Raw genomic sequence first — 16,571 nt, 5'->3', positions numbered from 1 at the left:
GGCTGCCTTCAGATGTCTTCTAAAAGTCTGGCAGTTGTTTTCTTTGACATCTGATGGAAGGGCATTCCACAGGGCGGGTGCCACTACTGAGAAGGCCCTCTGCCCAGTTCCCTGTAACTTGGCTTCTCGCAGTGAAGGAACTGCCAGAAGGCCCTCGGCGCTGGACCTCAGTGTCTGGGTAGCACGATGGGGGTGGAGACACTCCTTCAGATATACTGGACTGAGGCCATTTAGGGCTTTAAAGGTCAGCACCAACACTTTGAATTGTGCTCGGAAATATACTGGGAGCCGATGTAGGTCTTTCAAGACTGGTGTTATGAGGTCTTGGCAGCCGCTCCCAGTCACCAGTCTAGGTACTGCATTCTGGATTAGTTGTAGTTTCTGGGTCACCTTAAAAGGTAGCCTTATATATGTGTTGTCATGGCTGTGAAATGTAGTGAAGAAAAGTAAATCCCGCCCCCAATCATCCTGCAACAAACACCCTCTTTAGCCATTCTTAAGTGCTTGTTTGGGAAATGACTGATCACATGTTCTGCTGCTGTTTGGTTCCCCAGGGCAGAAGGGAAGATAAAGCACTGCCGAGTCCAGCAGGATGGCCAGACCGTCATTTTGGGTAACTCAGAATTTGAGAGCCTGGTGGATTTAATCAGCTACTACGAGAAGCACCCGCTGTATCGCAAGATGAAGCTGAGGTATCCGATTAATGAGGAAATGTTGGAGAAGATTGGGACGGCGGTGAGTATGGTGTTAGGAATGGAATCCAGTGCGTTCTTCCTAGGACTGTGGTCACAACTGCTCTTGTTTTTCTAGAATATGGCTCTATGACAGGGGTGGGGAATCTCCAAATCCCAGTCTTTGTTTGCCAGGGGATCTAATCATTCTTCAAAATCACTCTCACTTGTCCCTATCCCTTCTCTATGGAAATGGAATAGTTGGATCTCTGGTACTGCCTAGCTAGAAGACCGACCTGCATTTGTCAACCAGCCTATTGGTATCCACAATATCCTCTCTTCAGTGAGATGTCCACTTCTTGAGCAAGGAAGGAGAACCTCTGTCCCATGGGTCAGACTTGGCCCTCCAGTGGTCTGAATTTGACCTGTGAGGCCATCTCCCCCAAACCACACCCACTAACACCGCACTGAACGTCATATGAGATGTCAGGTGCAGGACAAGTATTGGCATGGCTTCAAAGGAACAACTGAGAGCTTAAGGCATGCTCTTACCATCCAGCTGTTGGAAGGAGGAAGTAGTTTTCCTTTTGCAAACAGCCCTGCACTGCTCCTTGGACCTTTGGCTTTTGGGTGTTTAAAGAGCAGTGTGAGGCTGCTTGCAAAAGGGCTTTCTAACAGCCCTGAACTTTTCTTTGAAATTCTGAAAACTGGAGTTTCAAAGTGCAGTGCTAGTCTGTTAAAAAGCCTTTTGTAAACAACCCCACGCTGATCTTAAATCTCTAGTTTTTGGAGGTTCAAGGAGCAGCACATGGCTGTTTGAAAGCCCTTTTGCAAACAGCTCTGTGCTGCGCTTTGAAATCCCAACAGCTGGGGCTTCAAAGTGGTACCTCGGGTTAAGTACTTAATTCGTTCTGGAGGTCCGCACTTAACCTGAAACTGTTCTTAACCTGAAGCACCACTTTAGCTAATGGTTCTTAACCTGAAGCACTATTTCTGGGTTAATGGAGTCTGTAACCTGAAGCATATGTAACCCGAGATACCTCTGTACAGCTTTGCCTGATGTCCCTGTAACACCTGGTGGTTGACAGATAAACAGCCCCACCTGCCTACCAAATTTGTCCCACCAAGGGTTGGGGAGATAAGAATCTAGCAAGTTGGCTAGAAAAAGTTGCTTACCCTACTCTATAGCGTGGGGGGAGACTCAACCTGTTTCCAAGCTGTAGAATTGCCTTATAAGTGAGTAGCTTTAGCCACCTCTTCTAACTCCTGTGATCCATGCCTGAACATATAGATAGACTCATCCTCTTTCCTTTGCTCACCAGGAACCAGATTACGGTTCACTCTACGAAGGTCAGAATCCAGGATTTTATGTGGAGGCCAATCCTATGCCAACCTTCAAGGTATTTTCCTTGTACCTCGAGATATGACTGGGATGAGATCAGCTGATAAATTGCTTGTGTGGCCAATATGTTTTCACTACCAGGGCAAGTAGCAGCTTATGAGGAGGTGGCTTCCATTGGGGAAATTATGCAGAGGGGAAGGGTTAATAGTGCCCTCCAGCACCATGGTGGTCCCTGTGGATCAGTCCTTGCCTTGGCTGCATTTGCATATCTCCATCATAAGTCATAATCTTTAATCTGGAGAATGCTCTTAACAAACCATTAGCACATTGGGGCCTTAATGTAAAAGCCTACCCTCCCTGCAAACATTAGTACACTAAATTTTAAACCCCAGGCACTAGTGTATTCATGAAGTTATTTGCATATGGAAACTTCTGACTTTCACACACAATTGGAAAGAGAACTGAACCCTAGTAATGGGAGTCTGAAAAGTGGGCAAATTCCTGGCCACTCATTAGTTTGTCCTATTGATTGCATTGTATATTTTCCCTCACGGTGGTCTTGCATGTCACAAAGACTTAGAGGCAGGTATTGATACCTGATTGCAAGTGGATTTCTGCAGAATTTCTTGGTGGTGGTAGTAGTAATAATAATAATAATAATTATTATTATTATTATTATTATTATTATTATTATTTTACCGGGCTCAGGGTGGCTAACAACCAATAATAAAAACAAGTTGATTAAAATAAAATTTGAAAGATTAAGTTACAACATTAAAGCATTAGGGTGCAATCTCTTCATAGGAGGAGAAAGGAAAAAGAAAGAGGGGGAGAGAATCAAACTTATTCTAAGCCAAAGGCCAGGTGGAACAACTCTGCCTTACAGGCCCTGCGGAAAGAAATCAGATCCCGCAGGGCCCTGGTCTCATGAGACAGAGCATTCCACCAGGCTGGAATAAGTGTTATGTGACTTCATCTCGGCTTCTGCCATGATCACCTGGCCTCATTATTTTGTATGTGTTTCAGTGTGCTGTCAAAGCCTTGTTTGACTATAAGGCTCAACGGGAGGACGAGCTCACCTTCACCAAAAATGCCATCATCCAGAATGTGGAAAAGCAAGAAGGAGGCTGGTGAGTTTCCTTTAATCATCAGATGATCGGTCCTTTTAAAAAGATCTCCCAGAGATCACATCTCCAAGTAGCAACAGGGCGTTTGCTGACTTTCCCATTCCTGGTAATGCCTTTTGAAAAGAACTTCCCCCTTTTATATGTTTTAAACAAGCAAAATGCGAAGCTGAACACCTGCCTCACTTTTAGAGCCAAACTCTTTGGTTCCCAGACTCTGGGAACCTAGGTTGCTCCTGAACAGCTGAAAAGCAGCTAGAGTTGGTAGAGGTGATTTGAAAGGGAGACTTAACCCTTCCCCCATCCACCACTTTCCCCTTACAACTCCTTCCGACAACTTCTCCACCCCTCTCCTCTCCATCTTGTATTATGCTTTGCCAGTTTTGGGACTACAGTTCCCATCATCCCTGACCACTGGTCCTGTTAGCTAGGGATGATGGGAGTTGTAGTCCCAAAATAGCTGGAGGGCCAAGTTTGGGGATGCCTGGACTAGGGTTTCCAGATACAGGGTCTGCTACTGAATTTCAGCATCAGCCCTTAGTCAAGATCACTTTACACTTTGGCACAGGGAAGTGTTTCTGCTAGTGGTATGATAGGGCATGAATTTGGTAACTTATTTCCATTCCTTGGAATCAAGGCAAAATTAACAAGAGAGTATCCTCTTTTGCCCTCCTGCACACTCCACTACTGGCAGGTCTATAGCTTAGTACATAGCTAGCTAGCTCTGTTGGTCTGCTTAATGCCAAACATTTACATTCTAATCAATGCATTTTGATCACCTTGGTACAAAATAACACTAGTTTTGTATAGAACGTGTATGGCTTTGCACCTGCATCTTTTCATTTCTTCCAGGTGGAGAGGAGACTGTGGCGGTAAGAAGCAGCTGTGGTTTCCATCTAACTACGTAGAAGAAATAGCTAGTCCAACAGGCTTGGAGCCTGAGAGGGAGGTGAGCATTCAGTTTGGAGAAAGATGGAAAGAGAGCTGCAGAGTCTTTTCAGCTTCAGATTCCGGGGAAAGCTCAGCTTGAGTTTTGGTCTCAAAATAAGGCCTTCTAAATACCCAAAAGGCCTTCTCAATAAGATCTTCCAGATGGGCTGTCCTATGCATCGCACAAACACCTAGTTTACATTCAGCTGGGATGTGGAAGAGGACCTTTGCTGTTGTTGTCTCTGGGTCTCCCTGCCCAGTGAGACTTAGAATCACAGCATTGGAAGGGATCCCCAAGGTCATCTAGTCCAATCTCCTGCAATGCAGGAATCTCAACTAAAGATGGCCGTCCAACCTCTGCTTACAAAACTCCATGAAAGGAGAGTCCATTGCCAACAGCCTTCTGTTGCTGCCTGAATACATTTACATTGGTATATTAGTTTCAATTTGGCCTTCTGCAATCTGGTTGTTCTTCATGTGTTTTAGACTACAACTCCCGTAAGTCCCAGCCAGTGTGATCAATAGTCAGGTTATGTTGAGAGTTGTAGTCCAAAATTTAATTCATTCATTTTAAAGTGCTTTATTTGAGGGGTTTTTTGTCTGTTTTACAAACAATCGGTATATAAATGTTATGAAATAAAATAAGTGTTGTTATCTGCCACAATGATGAAAACAATAACTAATAATACATGGCTGCAAGTATCTGCAGTTCAGAGTTGTGTGTGGATAAGAGAAAGATTGTGTTAGTTAGCCTTCCTGGCCTGGTTCTGTTCACAGTTAACACCTCTATGCAAGGACTGTATGATGAAATCACACAGGCAGGTATCTCAGAAGAAAGCTCCACTGTAATAAAATTCTTTCCCCTCAAATGTGGCAAATCTAAATGGTATCCAGAATTAATTTTACTACTCTTTAGCATTTATTCAGTGTCAGAAGGTCCTTTCCCAGAGGACTGAGTAGCTCTAATTTGCTATCCACAAATCATATTGGACGGTGGAGGCTGCCAAGCAGGGAGTAGTCAGCTGGCAATGGAGGGGGAGGCCAAGGGAAGGATAGGCATTTTGAATATTTTTAGAATACTTTGCTATTTTAAAACAGAATGCATTTATGTGGGTGAGTGCTATTGCCTCCCCTGAGGTTCTCACGATAGGGTAGACTCTAAAATGTGAAGAAATGTTGTAATATGCTATGAACTTGCTTCCAGCAACAGATAGATGAGAACAGTCCATTGGGAGACCTACTTGGAGGAGTTCTGGACGTACCAGCCTGTCAGATTGGTAAGTAGATGCTTTATGTGGTGGGCAGGAGAGGCAAGAAGCGATAACCAATGCTGATTTTCAGCTGCAACTATTTCCTTAGAACCCACCTTTCCTTGCTAATCTGCAGGTTTTCTGTTCCCAAGGCTTTGCTCCAGGATAAAGGCCTTGTGTGGCTAAGTGCTCAGCCGTGCAGGACCAGTTTTCTGGGTTGCTATTTAGCAAGGGCTGTGAATATGAGAATGTTTTGCCTCATTTCAAGCCGCCTTCAAATGCATGGGTCTTGCCTGCCTGCGGGAAGATGGTCATGCAACAGTGGAATTCTGGAGTTCATGCGTCTGACTATTGGGCAAGTTCTGTGCACCAGTGATTTATACATAAGATTCTTACAGGAATATAGAAGAGTAGATAGACCGCTCATCTACAGTGCCTGGTTCTGAAGATCAAACCTGGAACAGGATTGTCTGGTGCAAAGTGACACACCTCATTGTCCATTCTGCTGAGTTGCTCCTTTGCTGCTGAACACCAATTCTCAAACATACTGATTGTTGATTTAGTGTTTAAACCTGCATTTTTTGCTGACTTGGGCTTGCTGGGGAAAGGCAAGATATAAGAAATAAGAATTGGGTAGTGTTTTTGCAGAAAAGCTTTGCCTGAGACTTTGGGTTGACACTGCCTGTTAGAGTGGACAGTGCTGGGCTAGACCAGTAGTCTGGTCTGGTCAAATGCTCAATAAGAGGAAATAGAGGTGTGTGTGTGTGTGTGAGAGAGAGAGAGAGAGAGAGATTTTAAATATGGGCCTGGGGGATAAATGTAGGCCCTTGGTCTGGGAAGGTTGATATCCACTGAAGCTACCTCTTAAAAAATACCATTGCTGCTTCCTTTCTTTCAAAGAGACTTTATTGCATTGCATTTATATACTGCCTTTCTGTCAAGGCACCCAAAGTAGTTTACAGTTTTAAAATACCCAAACAAATGATGATACACCATGTAAAATTGACCCAGGGGACAAGCCAACTTGAGAAGGCCCTGATGGTAGCCTGCCTTCTTCCTTCTCACAGGGCAGATGATGTCTAGCGGGGCAACAGTCTGTCTGCAGCTGGCCTTGTGGGGTGCAGAAACAGTCCAACCAGGATGTTGTCTCTGCCTCCCTTCTTCAATCTCTTCTTCTTTCTCATTTTATCAGTTATCAATACCACCTACATACTATGGAGAAATTTTTAACTATAACTCTCGTATAGATCATGTCTGTGAGGGCCTTGAGGCAGGCTGTGGCCTAATCCTCGTTTTTCTGCTCATTCCTCATCCGCAGCCATCCGCCCAGAGGGAAAGAACAACCGCATGTTTGTCTTCTCTATCAGCATGGCTTCCATCACACGATGGTCCCTGGATGTAGCAGCTGACACACACGAAGACCTGTTGGACTGGGTGAAGAAGATCCGTGAAGCCGCCCAAACTGCTGATGCCAGGGTAAGATATGTGGCCTCTTAAACTTTTGTAAGCCATAGATGCAAAAGCTGAGGAACTTGTTATGAAGGCTCTTGTGGTCACTGCATGAAATGTGAAAATAAAATTAAATATCTGGGTTCCTGGGTTATACAGGAATGCCCGAAGAGTAACAGACCAGAATGGAGATGCTCCACTCATTATGTTTCGTATCCCTGCAAGTGGTTGGTTCCCTGCTGTGTCTGCCATTTAAGTGATTGAGTGCAGTGGGGAGAGGTTTGCTGACTGTCTTGAAGATGTGCCTTTGTAGAAAAGCACACACTTTTCACAATATTCCACACACTATTCAAACGGCAGTGAAATCCACTTGTCCTGCTGTTCCTGTTTTCTGCTCATTGAATGTTGATTCTGTTAGCGTGTACCTGAGCCAGTGCTTCCGCCCATACAATTAATAAACCCTACCGTCTTTTATTCTTTGTCAGCTTTCGGAAGGCAAGATGATGGAGAGGAGGAAGAAGATAGCGCTGGAGCTTTCTGAGCTGGTCATCTACTGTCGTCCTGTCCCCTTTGATGAAGAAAGTATGTGCAGATTCCATTAGGCAAATATTGCAAATCCTGTGCAGTGACCCATTGCGCAGCTAGAGCTGATTACTGGCATTAGTTCAGCCTTGTGATGTTTTAATTGAAGCTTCTAAATCATTGCCAATCTGGCAGGGTAGATTGGTAAAGCTCTCACTTGTGGGTATTTGAAAGGTGTTTGCCAACCATGACAAAAAAACACCAGTACTTGCAATATAGTATTTCTTTTCTATATTGGTTCAAAACCTAATTTGTAATCAGTGCAAATTGATTATCCTTGGATATACCGTATTTTTCTCTCTATAAGATGCACTTTTCCCCTCCTAAAAAGCAAGGGGAAATGTGTGTGCATCTTATGGAGCGAATGCAGTCTGCACAGCAATCGCTGAAGCCAGGAGAGCAAGAGGGATCGGTGCGCACCAATCCCTCTCGCTCTCCTGGCTTCAGGGATAGCCACGCAAGGCCTCTTCAGGGCAACGTGAGGAACGCTCCCCCTGCCCTGAAGAGGCTTGGCACGGCTATCCCAGAAGCCAGAACAGCAAGAGGGATCGCTGCTTTTGCTGCACAGCGATCCCTCTTGCTGTTCTGACTTCACTTCGCTGGAGAGGCGCTGAGCAGCTTTCCCTCTCTGAGCAGTGCCTCTTCAGTGCTGAAGAGGCGCTGCGCAGAGAGGGAAAGCTGCGCAGTGCCCCTTCAGCAAAGCGGGAGGTGAAACGGAGCCCCTCCATTTCTCCTCCCACTTTGCTGGAGAGGTGCTGCGCAGAGAGGGAGAGAATATTTTTTTCTTGTTCTCCTCCTCTAAAACTAGCTGCGTCTTATGGTCGGGTGTGTCTTATAGAGCGAAAAATATGGTGCTATTTAGTCATGACTCTGGTTTATCCAATTCACGACTTGAATAATCCCACTGAAGAAAAAGTGGACATAGATTCTTATGGCTTAATTTTTTATGGATGTGAAAATTGGCTCTAGATTTCTGAAGTTGATTGATTTGTTTGTTTTTAGAAATGACTAGAAATATGCATATCTATTTGTGGAACTGAAAAGTTCTTTCTCTCCCCACTGCTCTTTCATATCCTGTTAAATATTGCGGTGGGATCATTCTGACATAGGCTGCCCCGTATCATTTTCTGCCCTGTTTCCTGTACAGAAATTGGCACAGACAGGGCTTGCTACCGAGACATGTCCTCCTTCCCTGAAACCAAGGCAGAGAAGTATGTCAACAAGATCAAAGGCAAGAAGTTTCTGCAATATAACCGCCTACAGCTTTCCCGCATCTATCCAAAGGGACAGCGCCTTGACTCCTCCAACTATGATCCTCTGCCTATGTGGATCTGTGGCAGCCAGTTGGTGGCACTCAACTTCCAGACACCAGGTGAGAGACCCTTTTCACTGGGCTGTTGCAGTGGTATGATGGTTCCTCTCTGTGGTGACCATAGCTTAGGGCAAGAGTATACAACATGGTACCTGCCATATGTGGTTGGACTGCAAGTCCCATCATTGGCCATGCTGGCTGGGAGTTATGGTCCACAACAGCTGGACGGCACAAGGTTGGCTAGCTCAACATAGGGCATGGCTACTTTGCAGGAAAAAGGTATTGCTTCTGCATGGTCTGGTGTCCAACTGCTTGCATTATTATACTACAACAGGCAAAAGCTTTTTGTGCTTGCATATGATTGGGAGTTGGGCCATATTTTCTTCTTCATTTGAATGTTTACCTATAAAGCCTTAAATGGCTCAGGACCAAAATACCTCTCTCCATATGAACCTACCCAGACCCTGAGATCATCATCTGAGGCCCTTCTTGTCCCTCCCCCACATGAGGTCCGGAGGGTGGCAAGACGAGAATGGGCCTTTTCTGCAGTGGCTCCCCATCTGTGGAATGCTCTCCTCAGTGAGGCTCGCCTGGTGCCTTCATTGCATATCTTAAGGCACCAGTCAAAAACATTTCAACCAAGCGCTTGGCTGATACTCTGTGGCCTTTGAAATGTGTCTGGGAGAGGCGGGTTGTTGGTTTGTTTTTCTTCTATTCCTGTTTTATTATATATTTTGTCTTTTCATGTTGTATTTTTATGTTGTGAATTGCTCTGTGGTCTTTGGATGAAGGGACGTGCACAAATCCAAAAAAATAAATAAATAATGTTAACATTTTTTTAAAAAATTGGGTTGTGCTGGGTTGGTACATATGTCAGCGTAGCTAGGATGCTGTCTCAGAACAAATTTATATAACCTTAAAACCGGGGGTAGCCAACATGGCAACCTCCAGATGTTGTTGGACTACAACTCCCATCATGCTGACCCAGATGGGAATTGTAGTCCAGTGAAGCCTGGAGGAAACTGTTTTGAGAGCCAGTGTGGTGAAGTGGTTAAGAGCGGTGGACTCTTAATCTGGGGAACCGGGTTCACTTCCCCGCTCCTCCACATGCAGCTGCTGGGTGACCTTGGGCCAGTCACACTTCTCTGAAGTCTCTCAGCCCCAATCACCTCACAGAGTGTTTGTTGTGGGGGAGGAAGGGAAAGGAGAATGTTAGCCGCTTTGAGACTCCTTAGGGTAGTGATAAAGCGGGATATCAAATCCAAACTCTTCTTCTTCTTCTTCTTCTCCTCCTCCTCCTCCTCCTTCTCCTAACTCCTCCTCCTCCTCCTTTTGGCTACCCTTGCTGCAAAATATGGGAATGGGCATGCATGTGTTGAAGTCTGAAAGTAACCACGATATTGCCTCATCCTATTCAGGTTTCAATTGTAATGAGCCTTTCAGTGGTGGCAGATACTTTACTGTGCCCTTCTAGCAGCATTATCAGTATGGTTAATTATCTTTGCCTTCTAAAAGAAACTGCACCGGAGGTGTTCAGTGTTTTGTGAGCTGGCCAGTTAGCACTGACTTTCCTTAGGGGCCTCATTCGAACACGGGTGTTATGCCCTGAAGTGTCCTTAATTGTACTGCATAGTACTGGAGCTGTTCCTCATCTAAGCCCCCTGTGCTTTTGCAGATAAGCCAATGCAGATGAATCAGGCCCTGTTTATGTCTGGAGGCCGATGTGGCTTCATGCTGCAACCGGGCAACATGCGGGATGACATCTTTGATCCCTTTGACAAGAGCACTCTGCGGGGGGTGGAGCCGCTTTCCATTTCCATTGAGGTTGGTGTGTTATGCTCTTCTCTGCATGCCTGCTATAACAAAGCCTTATTTTGACTTTGGTTTGCGTGGACATGTCCCTTCTCCTACAGCCCCAGGCTTCAGAATGCTGCTACATTACATCATGAAGAGACATTGTGTGCGTTTGTGTGTGTGTAATACGTTTATTTCTCCACCTACTTGATCCTCTGGCCCTGCCCACCACCAGCATGAAGCCCTGAGAAAGTTGCCCACAAGGGAATGCAACTCTTGGGCTGAAATATTCCCCCCCCCCTTTCATATTTCATACAAATACTATGCACTGAAATGCCTCCTCCACTAGAGGTCCGGAGGGTGGCAACACGAGACTGGGCCTTTTCTGCAGTGGCTCCCCACTTGCAGAATGCTCTCCCCAGTTCATTTAGTGCCTTCATTATGCACCTTTAAGCGCCATGCAAAAACGTTCCTCTTCAACCAGGCCTTTGGCTGATTAATATTCTACGGCCCTTTCAATGTGTTTGTTTTGGCAGGGGCAGGGGAAATTGTTTTGATTTGTTTTTGTTTTAATTATTGTGATTTTTATCCTGTATTTTATCTTGCAAAGCACCCTGAGATCATCGGATGAAGGGCGGTATTATTTAATAAATAATAACAGTAATTTTGTAAGCTAAGGCTCTTCTCTCCTAGCAAACAAATCACCAAATGTTGAGCCGGAGGTGCTTTTGTCTCAGCCGGAATAACAACGGACCACTTTACATCAGTGTGCTGAGTAGCCCTCTAGAGATGGAACCAAATAGTCAATGCCACCCAGGCAAAAAATCAGCAGCGCAAATTGACTTGAAATAGATGACAAAAGGGAGCAGAGGCGCACCAGGACTGCACGGTGTGGGGGCGGAGGGGAATTCTTTGGGGGCAGAAAAATGGCATGCAACCTTTTGCCACCCATAGGTGGCACCCTCCACTTGGAAACCTCATGTGTTCTGTATTTAGCTGGGGCTCAATGTAAAAGCATTGTTGTGACTCTGGCTTCATGATTTAAGTCAAGTGCAAAGCAGGGGAGCAAAGAGCAGTGTGATTTGTTTGTTGCTCCTGTCCTGGCACACGCCACCAATTCTGTCATTCTGTTGTCATTCTACTTTTATTTAGAATGAAAAGGGCATATGAGAGGCAGGACAAAAGATTTCTAAATCCTATCTAGGGTTGTTCATGCTGATTGGGATTCAGTCATGATCAACTAGCCACTGAAAGCATGGGACTAAGTTAGTTATGACTGACTTGTCCCAGCGGCTTCAGTGAGACTCGCAGTGTAGTCCCTGTGCATGTTTGCTTGGAAGTAAGTCCAACTGTATCCGATGGGGCTTCCGCCCAGACATGTGTACATGGGATCAGGGCCAGCGACTTTAGGCTCTTTCATAAGATATCAGATGGGCAAATGCCTGTAAATGTTTTCCCTCCATTTCTGTATTTTTAATGCCATCAAGTCAGATCCTGTGTAGACTTCAGTTCTGTATCCACCATGTGACGAGAGTAAACCGTCACAAGGTTTGTGCAACCTTAGCCTCCTGGGGATGGGATGAAACACTCGTCCCCAGCTCTTCAGTTTGCCCGTGCATCACTTTTGCACCACATGCACCTGTCAAATAGGTGTTGGCTCTCAACAGACTTACTATGTCTTGTTGGAGAAAGCTGTCCAGGGGCCACAACCAATTGTATTTAGTTTCAATGGTTGAAACGTTTTGTTTGTTTGTTTGAAAATGTTGTCTGTGCTGGAGTTACCTCAGTAGATCAAGGAATGGGCCTGTTGCTGCAGTGTGCATAGCCATTCCTCAAACCGTGCAAAGCAATGGCCTAATTTTGTCTTCCCTACCTGCCCTGCGTAGGTCCTCGGGGCACGACACCTTCCGAAAAATGGAAGAGGGATTGTTTGCCCCTTCGTAGAGGTTGAGGTGTCTGGAGCTGATTATGATAACGCAAAGCAGAAGACCGAGATGGTGGGTGAGTATCCAAACTACCCAAAATTCAAACGGGTTGCAAGGCATGACAGTGTTGTTCGTAAGTCCAAGCCAGGGCCGGATTTAGGTTTAAGGAGGCCCTAAGCTACTGAAGGTAATGGGGCCCTTTATATGTCCAGCTGTCCTTTGTCAACAACAAATTGTCACTGTTTTTTGTGATGAATATATGCTATATGGTAATTTATGGACCTAATAGGTATCTAAAGCCATTTGCACATGCAGAATGTAGGCACCCTATATATAGAAATGAGCAAACCAGTGATATTTTAGGGAGCAGGCTAGCAGACGGGGCCCATTACTTACATCATAGGAGCCTACACAACACAAAACACTGTTGCTGTATGTGGGTTATATTCTATTTGCTTTTTTGTCTTCTATTTTGGAAACATACATCCAGGTTTTTTTCCTAAAATTTTTTTTGGGGGGGGGACCCCAAGAGAGTGGGGCCCTAAGCGATAGCTTGTTTAACCTATACGTAAATCTGGCACTGGTTCAAGCTAAGAAGAGGGCCTCAAAATATTCATCGCTCCTGTAAACTGGAGTTTACAGGAGTGTAAACTGCCACTGTATTCTGCTCTGGTCAGACCTCACCTGGAGTACTGTGTCCAGTTCTGGGCACCACAGTTCAAGAAGGACACTGACAAACTGGAACGTGTCCAGAGGAGGGCAACCAAAATGGTCAAAGGCCTGGAAACGATGCCTTATGAGGAACGGCTAAGGGAGCTGGGCATGTTTAGCCTGGAGAAGAGGAGGTTAAGGGGTGATATGATAGCCATGTTCAAATATATAAAAGGATGTCACATAGAGGAGGGAGAAAGGTTGTTTTCTGCTGCTCCAGAGAAGCGGACACGGAGCAATGGATCCAAACTACAAAAAAGAAGATTCCACCTAAACATTAGGAAGAACTTCCTGACAGTAAGAGCTGTTAGACAGTGGAATTTGCTGCCAAGGAGTGTGGTGGAGTCTCCTTCTTTGGGGGTCTTTAAGCAGAGGCTTGACAACCATATGTCAGGAGTGCTCTGATGGTGTTTCCTGCTTGGCAGGGGGTTGGACTCAATGGCCCTTGTGGTCTCTTCCAACTCTATGATTCTATGACTTCCTTCTCATCCCCAGACGTATATGTGCACTTTACATTAGGGGTCCCCTTTCTGTTGCTGTCTTACTCTGGCCTCATGCCTTCAGCTCAGTGTGTGAAGACAAGATTTTCAAAGATTTGCTGTAACACTAGCCAGTCCCAAGCGCACTGCGGCCTCTTTGAGGTGGCAAGAAGTGTTTCCTGTTCACTGAACCAGCTTCCTTCTCATCGCCAGAAGTACTCGGTGTGTACTCGGTGACCTGACATTGGGGGTTTCTTCCTGTTGCGTGTCTTACCCTGGCCCCTGGGCTGCTTTTTCTCATGTCTCAAAATCATTGTGTGAAGGTGAGGTTTTCTGAGCTTCATTCTAGCACTGGCCAGTTCCAAACAGTCTGTGATGTGGCAATGAGTGTTTCCTGCTCAGTTGCCATGCAAGAAATGCTAGGCAGAAGAGGGAGTGGAAACCACTCTGGCTCCGAGAGTGGAAGCTACAGTCCGCTGCAGAAATGAGATCGTATAGTAGCAGATTGCTTGATATGCATTAGATTACTGAGATGGCTGGAAAAGAAATGGAGACATGGAGTTGATTGTACGAATTGGCCTAGTCATCAATAAGGAGCCAGTTTGTGCAGCCCTGGCAAGTTCTTGGAGCATTTTGTCCTGTGTTAATGAAGAAACACTTAAGGCGTCTCAGAGAATGCTGTGTCTCAGTAAGACAGAAAAGAGTCCAAGACCATCGTCTTAGGAGGAAAGTGGGGGAAATGGCAGGTGAACTGTGACAGTAACTACAGCAATAAATGTGCACACATGCATGTTTGTGGTAGCTTAAGTTTGAGAGCCCGTCTGATTGCATTGGATTTGGAGTTGAACCGCTTGGCCTCAGGTCCCTGCTCTGCCCTGAACCCGGTTGCATGGACTTGGGCAGGTCTCAGTTTAGCCTCATTGTGGAAGGCAGTTAAAGTGGTGCCAAATTTTGGACAGCTCTCTGAAAAAATTGCACCCTTTCCCACATACCTGTCTATGATGTGCACCACCTGCTCTTCCTTGATGATGGGTAGCGACAGATCCCATTAAGCTGGTGCCACAAACACATGTGAACACTCCTCTTAGAGGCAGCACCCCCATTCCAGGCAAACAGATTGGTGCTTGGTGCTGTGGAACAGCTGTGATATTCTGGAAGATGGTTAACGAAGGATTAGGGATGCAGGAAGGTGAGCATTCCCATCAGGTACTTGCAAAAGTCACAGGGCTTTCATGGTTTCTTGAATGAAGGCATGCAAGAAAACAGTCACGCCCCTCTCCCAAATTGAAAGGTTGCTCTGGGAGGGGGGAGCGTTCAGGATGAGGGTCTGCTCCATTGAGAGGACTGTTGCCCCCACTCCCCAGCAGCAACCCTTCAAGCCACACCCTATACAAAACCATGGTGAATAAATCTCCTTCCCCCAAAAAACCCTTCATTTTAAAATAGTCCCTTATGTAAAGAAATGGGCTGGTCTTCTACATGCTGTGAAGGGTGGCAGAGTGGAGGCAGCATCAAAGTGAGGTGGGCATTGTTAGAGGTGGGTTGTAGCTGTTTTTAATTCTCACCTGATTTGTACTAAGGTTCACTAACTTTAAACTGGGAAGGTTAATAAATGAATGTGAAGAACTGTGGCCCATTTAAAACTGCTGCAGTGGAAGTTAATTTCCAGAGAGTAGTTCTGTAATCCGTTGTTGACAAAGGAGTTCTGCGACACCAGAGACTTAGCAGCTTACTGTGGATTAAGCTAAACGACTGTTAAAAGTATTGAACTACTTTCTTTTTAAAATACCGGAAATGATAGACGTTGTTTGTTTGTTTGTTTATTTAATATAGTGGACAATGGCCTGAATCCTGCCTGGGCTCATAAGTCGTTTCACTTCCATGTCAGTAACCCAGAGTTTGCCTTCTTACGGTTTGTTGTGTATGAAGAGGATATGTTCAGCGACCAGAACTTCTTAGCTCAGGCCACATTCCTGGTTAAAGGCCTGAAGACAGGTATGTGGTTGAAAGGTGTTTCCAATATCTTTGGAAGCATATTTCTGCTGATAAGATTCATGGGAGCATAGATGTTGTCGTGCAATCAGTGAAAAGTTGCTTTGTAATAAATTGCAAACGTCTGTTGTTAATTGGGTGAAAAAAGCAAGGCTGCAATCCTAACCACACTTAATTTCGGAGCAAATTGGGGAGTCACTCCTTGCAAAACATAATCTGTAGCCAACGTGTGTTTTTGGTTTATTGATTGTGGTTTGACATAAAATAAGCCAGGGATGGTAGTTTGCTTACTTAGCGCCTAAGGCGGTGATGGCCAAACTTGGCCCTCCAGCTGTTTGGGGACTACAATTCCCAGCATCCCTGACCACTGGTCCTGTTAGCTAGGGATGATGGCAGTTGTAGTCTAAAACAGCTGGAGGGCCAAGTTTGGCCATCACTGGCCTAAGGCTTCAAAAGGTCCTTTTAGACACAATCATAGTAATACAGTAACTTTGGTTTGCCATGATGTATGAATGGGGCCGGTGAAACTACTTGACTGCAGTTAGTTGGCTCCCATTGTAGCTCCTTCTGTTGTCTTTTAGGGTACCGAGCCGTACCTTTGAAGAACAACTACAGTGAGGATCTGGAACTGGCTGCCTTGCTGGTGGAAATCGATATCACCCCTGGCAAAGTAAGTCTTGCGCTCTTTAACTATTGATGGAGCTGTGCAGCGTCCTGCAAAAGACTCCCTTAAGCTGAGGTTGAAAAAGTTGAATATGTGACAACTGTCTTGTCACGACTTTAAAAAACTTATTTCTCTTTTTGATTCTGAAGCAGGAGAATGGGGAGATTAGCCCCTTTGGAGCTTCGGCCTTCCGAGACAGGTCAGCAGATTCTCCAAGCCAGCAGACAGGAGGCAGAGCCAGAGAAGGCTCCTTTGAAGCCCGATATCAACAACCATTTGAAGATTTCCGGATGTCACAGGAGCAGCTAGCAGACCACTTTGACAATCGAGACAGAAGGTGAGCTCA

General features: G+C 45.4%; 1 protein-coding gene across 1 annotated transcript in view; it reads left to right on the top strand.

Annotated features, from left to right (window-relative positions):
• The window catches only part of PLCG1 (phospholipase C gamma 1), an 89,964-nt gene that overhangs the window by 70,414 nt on the left and 2,979 nt on the right, over positions 1–16,571 (top strand). Inside the window, exons 19-31 of the mRNA XM_083446739.1 lie at positions 555–735; positions 1,994–2,071; positions 3,040–3,143; positions 3,990–4,086; positions 5,272–5,344; positions 6,636–6,793; positions 7,252–7,348; positions 8,496–8,720; positions 10,336–10,484; positions 12,341–12,455; positions 15,403–15,564; positions 16,143–16,231; positions 16,375–16,562. Coding sequence (XP_083302865.1) covers positions 555–735; positions 1,994–2,071; positions 3,040–3,143; positions 3,990–4,086; positions 5,272–5,344; positions 6,636–6,793; positions 7,252–7,348; positions 8,496–8,720; positions 10,336–10,484; positions 12,341–12,455; positions 15,403–15,564; positions 16,143–16,231; positions 16,375–16,562 — 1,716 coding nt within the window. The remainder of the gene's footprint in view (positions 1–554; positions 736–1,993; positions 2,072–3,039; positions 3,144–3,989; positions 4,087–5,271; positions 5,345–6,635; positions 6,794–7,251; positions 7,349–8,495; positions 8,721–10,335; positions 10,485–12,340; positions 12,456–15,402; positions 15,565–16,142; positions 16,232–16,374; positions 16,563–16,571) is intronic.

Source organism: Podarcis tiliguerta (genome assembly GCF_965153285.1).
Source record: "Podarcis tiliguerta genome assembly, chromosome: 6".
Taxonomy (NCBI): Eukaryota; Metazoa; Chordata; class Lepidosauria; order Squamata; family Lacertidae; genus Podarcis; species Podarcis tiliguerta.
This window is presented reverse-complemented; position numbering and strand designations above follow the sequence as displayed.